General features: G+C 55.9%; 1 protein-coding gene across 1 annotated transcript; it reads left to right on the top strand.

Moving 5' to 3' along the window:
* Positions 1 to 2791: 2791 nt before the first annotated feature.
* On the top strand, positions 2792 to 10993 carry FAAH2 (fatty acid amide hydrolase 2). Its single transcript, XM_074882341.1, has 11 exons — positions 2792 to 3002; positions 3234 to 3316; positions 3639 to 3772; positions 4094 to 4303; positions 4731 to 4850; positions 5362 to 5497; positions 6296 to 6413; positions 7153 to 7272; positions 8237 to 8348; positions 8959 to 9153; positions 9859 to 10993. Exons 1-11 carry the CDS (start codon positions 2805 to 2807, stop codon positions 10032 to 10034), a joined length of 1602 nt encoding a protein of 533 aa, XP_074738442.1. The 5' UTR covers positions 2792 to 2804; the 3' UTR covers positions 10035 to 10993.
* The last annotated feature ends 45 nt before the right edge of the window (positions 10994 to 11038 follow it).

The following is an 11038-nucleotide window of genomic DNA, read 5'->3' as shown; positions in this document are numbered from 1 at the left end:
GGCTCAACTCCCAGAAAGCTCACCAGCTTGACCTAATGAGAAACAGCACTAGCTGCTATCTGGGGCAGTGCTGGTATACAGCGTGATTAGCGGGGATGCAGGGAGCTCATGCCAAGTACGTGGCAGCTGATCTGGTATGAATTTCAAAGCTGTTCTTGAAAGTTGAAAGATAAAGGGAGACACCTTCCATGGCAAACAAGACACCAAAGATGGGCTGCTTAGGGAAGATCTCTGGTAAAGTTCCTGAGCAGCAAAGGAAGCAGAGCCCCAGGACAGAAGTGGTTTTGCTCATACCCCTCTCTGCCGACGTTTGGGCAGGACTTGAGGGGAGAAAAATGGCAAATTCACCAAGAGATTGAGGAAAAACTTGACAAAAGCAGTGATGGGATGACATTTAGGAGGGACATTGTCTCCCTGCCTCCTTTCAGAGGACACATTTTACTGTTCTAGGTCTGGAAGAAACCTGTGGGACCCCTGACTTACCCAGGCCACCCCTAAGCTCTGAAGAAGCCTTGTCATCCCTGGTTCCAGGTCTGGCAAACTGAGATGCAACTGCCAACGCTGTCAGAAGATTTCACAAGCCAGGTTTTAACAAGTCCTGACTTACAGTTTCTCCTAAGCAGGTGACCTTGGGGTTCTGTTAAGCTGCGATTGCAGAGATGCAGGTGCAAGGAAAGGTTAGGGCGCATGCACAACCTGTACCTGTTGTAATCTGAGGGTGTGCAGGTGCTTAGATACTGTGGGGGAAAAGGCAAAGGCTACATAAGGATCCAGATAAGGCCACAGGTGTTCAGCAATGTCAGGGAAATTGAAATAAACAGATTTTAACCCGCCTCTGCGCTGACACACACATGCTGGCCTGCCTGAGGAAGCACCAAGCGCAGCACTGCTTGTCCCCGAGTTGGCTGGTGTGTGTGGTCAGGGCAGACTTGCCAAAGATAAAGGAGAAACTGGGTGATTAAAATCAGCAGGGGACAAATCTTTCCCTTGCCCATGCGGGAGTATGGGACTCCCCCACCTTTTATAGCTGTAGGGGCCTTTCTGACCCCTCAGAGGTACCTGGTGACTAAAGGCACTAGAGGATGGAGAAGCTTTCTACGCTTTCCTAGGGCAAAGGAAACCAACTCCAAGCAGGGAAAGCAGCTTTCCCTTTCCTTCTCTCCTGTCCTCCCTTGGCATTAGGCAGGAAAAAAAAAGGTCTCTTTGATAAGAGTTGGTAAAAAAAGAACTATTATCAAGATGACTTTCCTTTTATGTTTAGCTTAGATTTTTATGGGACAGAGGTCAACCCAATATCCTCCCAGGGTGTGTACGCTGCAGATTATTTTTATAAATGCTGACTTGTTGACTTTGCGGTCATAAAAGATTTTCACAAGAAATGTATCTCCTCATCTTCCTTGCTTTTCACTGATAATTTAATTGCCAACTATGTGGAAGGAAAGAGATATAATAAGGCCAGTCAGATGCTGCTTAAATATTTGCTCTAAAGGACATGATTTTTTCCCCCAGCGTTATCAATTCTTGTAACGTTTGTCTTGAGAGTTATCCAGTGCTCTTCCAGTTCCCATAATCAAGTGACTGAAAAATCTCAGTGCTTATTTGAAAATAAGTATGTTAATAGTTGTCTTTTATGAGGGGAAAAGCTTGAGAATGCAGCTCGATGTTTAAAATGCAAAGGAACAAAAATAGATGGCAACCTTAAGCTGACTAGCATTAAATTAAGGTCCTGTAGGTTGGTAACACCCTACAGACAGAGAGTTTGGGTTTGGAGCTAGACCTTGAGGAGAGGCTTTTGGATGTGGACGGGCAACCTCTGCAGGAGTGGAAGCATCTCCTCCTCACCCCCAGCACGGGACGCTCCCGCAAGCAACCCAGCGGCGCTGCAGATGCACTCAACTATGCTGCGGTTGAGCCCCAGCCCTTCAGCTCCTTCCACACCTTTCCCAAGGCAGTTTGTGGGTGAAGATCTTCCCACAGAGATGGATTACGCTGCCCTGGACACACGTGAGAAGTGCAGCCTTTCCTCACCAGGCTGTTAGTCTGGAGGAGGCTGAGGGGAGACCTCATCACCCTCTACAACTACCTGAAAGGAGGTTGCAGAGAGCTGGGGATGAGTCTCTTTAACCAAGTAATAAGCAATAGGACAAGAGGGAATGGCCTCAAGTTGCACCAGGGAAGGTTTAGACTGGATATTAGGAAGTATTTCTTTACAGAATGGGTAGTTAGGCGTTGGAATGGGCTGCCCAGAGAGGTGGTGGAGTCCCCATCCCTGGAGGTGTTCAAGAGGCCGGTTGACATAGCACTTGGGGATATGGTGTAGTTGGGATCTGTCAGTGCTAGGTTAACGGTTGGACTAGATGATCTTCAAGGTCCCTTCCAACCTAGATGATTCTGTGATTCTGTTTACAATCTCTAGCCAACCTGCGGCTCAGCTGCTGAACGTACCCCAGATCTGCTGCCTTCACCCCCAGGGCAGGAAGAGGCGAATCCCCACGGGCTACAGCAGTGCAGGCCCGGCGGGGCGGCCCAGGGCGGGCAAAGTCGGCCGTAGCTCCGCGTAGCGAGGCCGAAGGCGGGCCTCACCGCCCGTAGCGAGGCCGCGCTCCCAGCCCGCAGGGAAGGGCCAGGGCGGGGGCAGCCCCGAGCAGGCGCTAGGACCCGGCACCGGGGAAGGCCCGCGGCGCGCGGCACGGCCGTCACCACAGCAACGCGGGCGGCGCGGCGCGCTGACGTCACTTCCGCGGCAGCGGCGCTCCGCCCCCCGGGGGCGTGGCCGGGGCGGGGTGCGGCGGCGGGCGAGGGCCATGGCGCTGTCGCGCGCGGAGCGGTGCCTGGCGCTGCTGTTGCGGCTGCTGTCGCGCGCCTGCCTGGCGCTGCTGGGGCTCGTGGCCCCCGCGCCGTCGCGCGCTGTCCCCGCGTCGCCGCGTGCCGTCCCGCCGCCGCGCCGCCCGCTCCTGCTGCTGCCCGCCCGTCAGCTGGCGGCGCGGCTCCGCGCGCGGCAGGTGGGACCGGTAACGGGGCGGGGGGCGAGGGCAGAGCGCAGCCCCGGGGCTCGCAGGCTCCCCGCGGGGCCGCTGCGACCCGGTGGCGCAGGGCGTGCCGGCGTGGGGGTACCGGCGGTGCCCCGCGTCCCTGCCCGGTGTCCCGGCCCCTCAGAGGGCCGCCCAGCGCCCCCCGCCCCGCCCCGCCCCGCCTGCATCTCACGGCCGTTTCCGCTTTATTTGGTGTTTTAGGTGACGTGCATCGAGGTGGTTGAGGCGTACGTGGAGAGGATCAAGGAGGTCAATCCCCTCATCAACGCCGTCGTTAAGGACCGGTAAGCCGGGGAGGAGAGGGAACGGTTGGCCGCTGCCGCCGCAGCCTTCCTCCGGGCCTCCCCCTGCCTTCCCAGGCCAGGGTGCTGCATCGCACAGCGGGGCCCCCGTGCAGCCCGGCTGCCCCGGTGGCAGTACCGTGATGGTGCCGGGTGCTCCCGGCCGGGTGCAAAAGCGACTGGTTCTTGCAAACACCGTGAAGAAGAGCTGGGGAAGGTCATCTTGTTACCAACTCCTGCTGTGCATTTATGCCTGCCCGCCCTGCAGAGATACCTGCTCCTTGCCGGTTCTTTGAGAACATTCCCACCGGCTGCTTCTTTGCAGGTTTGAGGAGGCCCTGCAGGAAGCCCGGCAGGTAGATAAGCTGCTTTTGGAGGGCCCTGGCGATGACTACCTGGAGGAGAAGTTCCCCTTGTTAGGGGTTCCCATCACCGTCAAGGAGGCCTTTTCTCTGCACGGTGGGTTTGCCCTTGCTACTCTGCAGCTTTGCAGCTTGTGACTTGCTCCCTCTTGGCCATGTGCTCCCCAGGGCAGGGTGCTTGGAGAGAAGCAGCTTCCCTTTCCCTAGTCTGCACCCCCCTCTGCCTGGGTTCACGTGTCTGTGTTCACTTTTAACGCCCAAATGCTGTGGGGGTTGTGGTGCCTCAGAGGAGCAGCCCTCACCGGGGTTCTGCTTCTCGCAGACATGGTCCCTGTGACCTGCAGCCTGCTGCCCCCAGGGTAATCTCAGGGAAGCTGGTCCTGACACTTCCCTCCATCTGTCAACCTTGGCACTACAGGGATGCCCAACACGTCTGGCTTGGTCAACCGCCGCAACGTGATTGCCACCTCAGATGCCACAGTGGTGTCCCGGCTGAAGCAGGCTGGTGCCATCCCGCTGGGGGTGACCAACTGCAGCGAGCTGTGCATGTGGTACGAGTCCAGCAACAGGGTCTACGGCCGGACCAACAACCCCTACGACCTGCAGAGGATCGTGGGCGGCAGCTCAGGTGAGCCTCAGCACTGTCCTACATGAGCAGCAAGTTAAAATGCAGCAAAGAAAGAGTTCCCACGTCCTCTGCACACTGTTTTAACTTGTTGTTGGGTTCCTGCAGAGCTCACAGGCCTCTTTCCCAGGCAGTGCAGTAGGCCATTTGGAGGTCCAACTGCATTGCACCTCCGGGATGTTACACCCGGCACCACTTTGACTCGCTCTGTCTGACTCTACATGCAAACAGCAGTGCTGGTGTAGCACTTGGACAGGGAAATCCCTTTGGCCCCACGTTCCCCAGCTGTATCCCAGACATCACTAAAGCTGGGATGGCTCCCACCACATGTGCATGCAAAGGGAAGTGACCACTGTGAGATGTTCCTACTTTACTGGATGATTTGCACTATAAACCTGTGGGGTTTTTTGCTGTATTTTCTCCCATGCAGGTGGGGAGGGCAGTGCCCTGGCAGCTGCGTGCTCTGTCATAGGTGTGGGCTCTGACATTGGTGGCAGCATCCGGATGCCTGCCTTCTTCAACGGCGTCTTTGGCCATAAACCCACGACAGGTAAAGCAGGCGTGTGGATCTCTCCTCCCCAGCAGAAATGCCAGGAGGTGGAATGCAGGGTGTGGGAGGAACATATTTAGGACACTCCTGTGCTTGTGGCTGGTGGGATTGCTGTAAGGGGACAGGCAACTTCTTGCACGGGACAAGCCTGCTGTGTGGGCACAACCTGGCTTTGGCAGTGGGAAGCTGTTTGGTGGCAGAATGCCAAGCGCATGGGAGGTGGGAGGTATTTTACCCCTGGTATTGCGTCCTCAGCGTGGGATGTTTTCCCAAGGTCAGGATCTGCTGCTGGGGCGTTTCCCTGGCAGGTGGTCTCCCAGCTGGGTGCTTTTCCTCCTTTCCCCACCCCATGTACCTTGCCATCAGCTTGCAAGCGCTGCTGATGTGTGCAATCCCAGGTGTCGGCTTCCCCCTGCACGTGGAGGCCTCCCTCCTGCACGGCTTGCCCCGGCTGGAGGTGATGCTCGCGGGTGCTCGCGGGGTGGTACCCAGCATCTACCTCTGCTCTCAGGGGTGGTGCCCAACGACGGCCAGTTCCCAAACGCTCGAGGGGTGCGGACCAGCTTCCTGTGCACAGGGCCCATGTGCCGCTACGCGGAGGACCTGGAGCCTATGCTGAGGGTCATGGCTGGTCCTGGAGTCAACAAGTAAGTTGTTCCTACTGCTTCAAGCTGCTGAATTGGTCTCAGCTACTTTCTGGCCAGCGCAGCAAGTTAGTCCTCTTTGGTACAAGACACATCTGCACCACACAGATTGGTCGTTACTGGTTTCCTTCCTCTGCCCCTGACTTCAGCAGAACCCTTGCAGCCAGGGCTGTCCTTCCCACCATCCCCATGCCCCCTGTTTGAGCAGCTCTGGGGAGGAGGCAGCTGTGGTCAGCTGGGTCCTCCTCACAGGAAAACTTTGCCTGTGAGCTGCTTCAGCCAGCACCCTCCAGCATTGCCTGCCCTTCTTGGGACTGGCATTTCTTCTGGGTTTTCAATGCATTTTTCTGTTCCTGAATGAGTTTTCCATCCCACACCATGGCCCCGTTTGGTCTCTTCATAGGTCTATGCCACCAAGCAGCCTTTTATGTGCATGTACCAGTAAGGAGCAGAGATGGGGTGGATCAGGCAGGTCCTGCTTCTCACTGCAGCCTGCATGTGGTTGCTTTCTCCGTTACCACTTTCATTTCTCCATGGCTCTTGTGCAATCCCAACCTCAGCCGTGGCCAGGGTCTGTAATAACAAGGTGCAACAAATATGCAGAACTAGCTGGGACTGATGGGGCAGGTGAGCAGCTGGATGGGTTGTGGACAGCAAGTGTATGTCTTCAGGGACTCTCCTTCCCACCCTGCTGGGTAGAGCAGGGTGTCCTGAGGGCAGATTAACAAGTGTGTGAGCAGCTCTGGCAGCTGGGGAGGAGCCAGGGATGGGCTTGTGAGCAAAGTACTCTTCCTTTCCCAGGCTGAAGCTGAATGAAAAGGTGTCGCTGGAGAAAATAAAATTTCACTGCATGGATCATGACGGCGGGTCCATTTTTGTGTCACCTGTGGACAAGGAGATCTTGCAGGCCCAAAAGAAGGTATGAAGGAATGGAGGTCAGCTTTCACTGGGGTGACCCTGGAGATAAAACCTGGGGAGACCAGTTCAAGGAGTCTTTTGGAGGTGAGGTGAGCTGCTCTGTGTGTGGCTCCTGCAGAGGCTGGCGGGATGGAGGGCTGCGGGCTGCAGCACCGCGGAGGCAGCCTTGAGTCCCGGTCCTGTGCTTCCAGTGGAAAAAAAGTGGAAAGATCTTTTTCTGTGTGAAGAAACAAGGGGAAAATCTTGTGAGCGGCTGCAGATGCCCTTGCCAGCAGCACTCATGTTGGAGTGCGCCATGGTGTCCAAAGTTTTTGACCCAATTTCCATTGCAGTAGCTGTATTTTGTTTTCTTGACATCTCTTGTCTATGTTACGGAGACTTGGCGGCACATCGCATGGCAAAGGGATGGCTATGTGTTTGCAGTCTTCCTGGGGTTGCTGCCTGGCAGTTAGTCATGCAAAGGAACTTTCTTGTTTTTCAATGAAATTTTCTGTGCTGCTCTTGCTTCTCTTCTGGAGCGTCGCTGGGGGTGTCGTGGAGGGCTGTTTAGGGAGCTCCAAGGTTGTTATCGGATAGAGGAGGTCCTGCTGCTCAGGGCAGAGAGGAGCAGGCAGGAGCTGCAGGATCCCCTGCACAGCGGCAAAGAGAAGCTGCTCCTGGGCTCTCTCCTGTCCCTGGTTTCCATGACTGCAGTGCATCACATCCTTGCAGAAACAAACCCTTCCCACTCTTCCCCTTAGGTGGTGGAGCACCTTGAAGGCGAGCTGGGGGTCCAAGTTCAGCGCGTGGCAATCCACAAGATGAAGTATTCTTTCCAGATCTGGTCAGCCATGATGTCATCCAAGGACAGCGACGGACAGGTGTGTCAGACTGAGCTGGCAAAGGCACAAATTCTGTGGCAGCAGGGAAGAATTGGCTGTTTGGGGCCAGCCATGGAGAGCTGTAGGATTCCCAGACCTGATCAGGGACTTTCTCTGCTCCATTTGTCCCCCCTGTCCTCCTTTCATCTCTTTCTAAAGCTACACAGCCCCTTCTCCCTTGCTTTCCCATGAGATGATGATGGGGCTCCCAGCAGAGGAGCAACATGGTTGAGGGAGGGAGAGGCCTTTTTAGCATCTTGTTGACCTTTTCTGTGCAAGTTGGTAAATCAGCCAAGCAGGTAGTGTTCTGCCTCGCTCTTATGTCTGTGCTGTGCCTCCTGACACTGTAGGTTGGGATTAATACCCATTAGGATGCCAGGACTGAGGTGGTAGATTAGCAGCTTTTCAGCAGCAGGCCTGCATGTTTATTTGTTCCTTGAATTGTAGCCACTGTGCCATGCCCTGTACATGCAATGAAGTATTTTGTAGCAAAAATAAACTCTCAGGAGTGTTATACCTTGTGCATTCTGCCACGCAGGCAGCTGTGAAAAGTAAGCCACCCCCGTCTTTCTAAGAAGGGCATGTCTGGCCTCCTCTGCCTTCTTTTTCCTGATCCCACAGCCATATAACAGCATTAAATGCCTCCAGGAGACATTATCCGGAGCATCATCCCTTGCATCATGTCAGAGGAGGGGTACTGAAAGGTGCTGCTTTTTGGGGCTCTGCCTCCACAGAGCGAGGTCCCCTTCTTGCTGTCTCTGGCAGGGAAAGATGCTCCTGCAGTTGCTCTGGATTAGTGCTAGAGCTGTGTAACACTCCTGACAGGCATCTCTTGTCTGAAAATTGGAACAGCTTGTGTCAGGATAATTGGACAGCTGGAGATTTCGCTGTCGTTTGTCAGCCTGTTCTTCCCTGTTGCGCACTAGTCAATCGTGCTGATGGAGACAGTGTGTGTGTGTTACAGGAGGCACAGCTATTCACGGACCTGCTGGGGGATCATGGGAAGCCGGTGTGGCCGCTGTGGGAGTTGATGAAGTGGCTTGTGGGGATGTCTTCCCACACTCTTCCAGCTATCGGTAAGGCCGGACAGGCCATGGGGTGTGTGGAGGCAGTGGTGGGGCGGGTGAGTTGTTAAATGAAAATAGTGTCCTTCCAGTGCCCCACGAAGGGACTCTAGAGTCTGCACTGGACAGCTTCAGACTGGTTTTTTGTAATGACATTTGGTGTATTCAAGTGAAACACGTGCTCAAGGGGGAGTTGACTGGATCTTTGATAAATGGGATTGTGTATCCTGGGAGAAGTGAAGGCAGTGGAGCTGCAGACAGGGATAGCTCCTGCTGTGAGCCCTGTCAGAGCTGCTGGGGCTTATATGGAGCCAGTCAGGGATCTGCACCAATCTCATTTCTTAGCAGCAGATACCAGAGAACTCTAATGAGTGCTGACGTGCTGATGTCACTCTGCCAGCTCTGCTCAATCCCAGTGGCTGGAAAAAATAGAAGCAATGGGCAGGCTGAAAGCCGTTCCCTTGGCAAAGCTGGAGAGATGCTGCTGGCTGGAGGGGGGACTTGGGGGGCCCCACTAGGAGCTGGGGGATGCTGTGTGTGGCCAGGCAATGTGCTTTCTAGCCTGCTTCACCCACGGTCTGTTCACTCACTCTCTATTCCTGTTTGTGTCCTTGCCCTGCAGCCCTTGGGCTGACAGAGAAGCTCATGAAACTCAACCCTGGTGGGAATGCCAAGCTGGTGAGCATGGGGAAGAGCCTGCAGGAGGAGATGGAGGCCCTGCTGGGGCCAGATGGAGTACTCCTCTACCCCTCCCACCCCACCATAGCTCCCAGGCACCACTCCCCCATATGCATGCCGTTCAACTTTGCCTACACAGGTGAGCCGCTCTGCTCTGACTCGCTGCTGGGGTGCAGGCAGGGGTTGCAGGCATGCCCTCAACCACTGCAGCAGTGCAGACTGGGAGTCAGGGTATTTTACCTAGAGTATCTCCATCGCTGACAGTGGGCTTTGCAGTGCGGAGGGGTGTCTCACTGCTCCAGAACGTGGGACAAGGATTATGGTCATGCTTTAAAACTGTGGCATTTGTACCCGCTGTCCACAGCAGGGCAGGTTTGATCTCGGTGCAGGAGGCTCACGCTGTGGTTTAGCAGGCACTCGGGAGCTGCTGCATCTGTTGGGGTACAGTCTGGGGCTCTCTATGTGGCTTTCCCACAGCTTAAGTGTCTTGATTACAGTGCCATGTTGCAATGCTGTCTGGCTTTGGAGTAATGGAAGGATGGTGCCTAGGGCAGGAATGTCCCAAAGCAGATCTTGGCATGCCACAGCGAGTGCCACATAAGTGTGTCATCACTCATGGGTGCAATTTGGCTATGTGATGTGGGTGCTGGGAACCTCTGGCCCACAATGTCCCCTTGTCATCATGTCTCTGCACCGCCTGCCTTGACTGCACGGCTCCAGCAAGGACCAGCTCCCAGGAGCCTGGTGCTGTGCATGGCAGCAGCTACCTACCTGGGGTGGGAGAGCCAGGCAGTTATGTATCCCGGTTGCTGTGTTTCCTCTGATGCAGCCTTCTCTCTTCCAGCTATCTTCAACGTCCTGGGCTTGCCGGTGACACAGTGCCCACTGGGCCTGAGCAGCGAGGGCTTGCCACTGGGCATACAGCTGGTGGCTGCCTCCTACAATGACCACCTGACACTGGCGGTAGCCCGGTATCTGGAAGAGGCCTTTGGAGGATGGGTTTTGCCTGGGAAAGTTTAGCCTGGGCTCCTGGCACTGCAGGGAGGCAGGGATGGAGATGGTGGTACCCAGCGAGGCAGCGGTGGGTGCTGATGCCCGATTCTGCCATAGCACTACCTGCTCCATCCGCACCCCTCCTTGTGCCTTCCTAGGAGTGGCTGGCAGTGCCTCCAGCCCCTGGGGAAGCCAGGCTTTTGCCACTGGAGTCATTTCCTCCCTGCAGCACCCTTTGCCACAGGAGAGACCTGCCCTCCTCGTGGCCCTTTGGGAACCCCAGTGCCACAGGCTGGCAGCAGGCTGCCTGTGTCCTGCCTGTGGCAGGCATCTAGCTTCTCCTGGGCGTGGAGAGGACATCTCTCTGTACACTTGCTGCTCTGAAGATGCTGAGTGAAGGCTGGGGAGAGAAGGTGCTGCCAGACTGCTCGGGGACAACTGCGCAGAACCACCCTCGGGGCCCCTGGGTGCATCCATCCTCTTTGGCCTTGCCATGCCCACAAGACTGGGACTGCACCCAGTACACGCAGGCTTGCTGGCCTCTGAAACCTCCCTGAGCTGCCACAGGGTTACACTCACCCTCTAACCAAAAAGGGAGAGGGGGTGAGGGTGCTGGAGGCAGCTGTATGCTTGTCTCACTGGTGGTGCTTTGTGGGGTGGATGGTGCTGGGCTCTACCTGGCATGGAGCTGACGGGCAAGGGAGAAGGAGCTTTTGCTCTTGCAAGCTTTTGACGGCACTGGAAGAGCTCTTTAAATGCTCCTCTGCATGTGCTGAGACAGCTAAAGCATCTCCTGCCTGTGTCTTCTTCCCCTTCTGTCCCAGGGGATCACCCAGCCTGACTGGTGTCCCCTGCCACCTGCCCTCCCGAGCTGCCTGGCCTCTCCGCCCCCATGAGCGGTCGCAGGCAGCCGGCTGTTCCTGGGGCAGGCAACAAGCGTAAGATGTTCTCAGTGAGGGTGGTATTAAAGTCTGTCCAGTTTGCTGCTGGCTGTGTATCCTTGTTCCCGATGGCTGTGTGGGGCTGCTGAC

The sequence above is a fragment of the Strix uralensis genome, chromosome 13 (assembly GCF_047716275.1).
Source record: "Strix uralensis isolate ZFMK-TIS-50842 chromosome 13, bStrUra1, whole genome shotgun sequence".
Taxonomy (NCBI): Eukaryota; Metazoa; Chordata; class Aves; order Strigiformes; family Strigidae; genus Strix; species Strix uralensis.
Note: the sequence above shows the minus strand (reverse complement) of the source record. Positions and strands in the feature narration are given on the sequence as shown.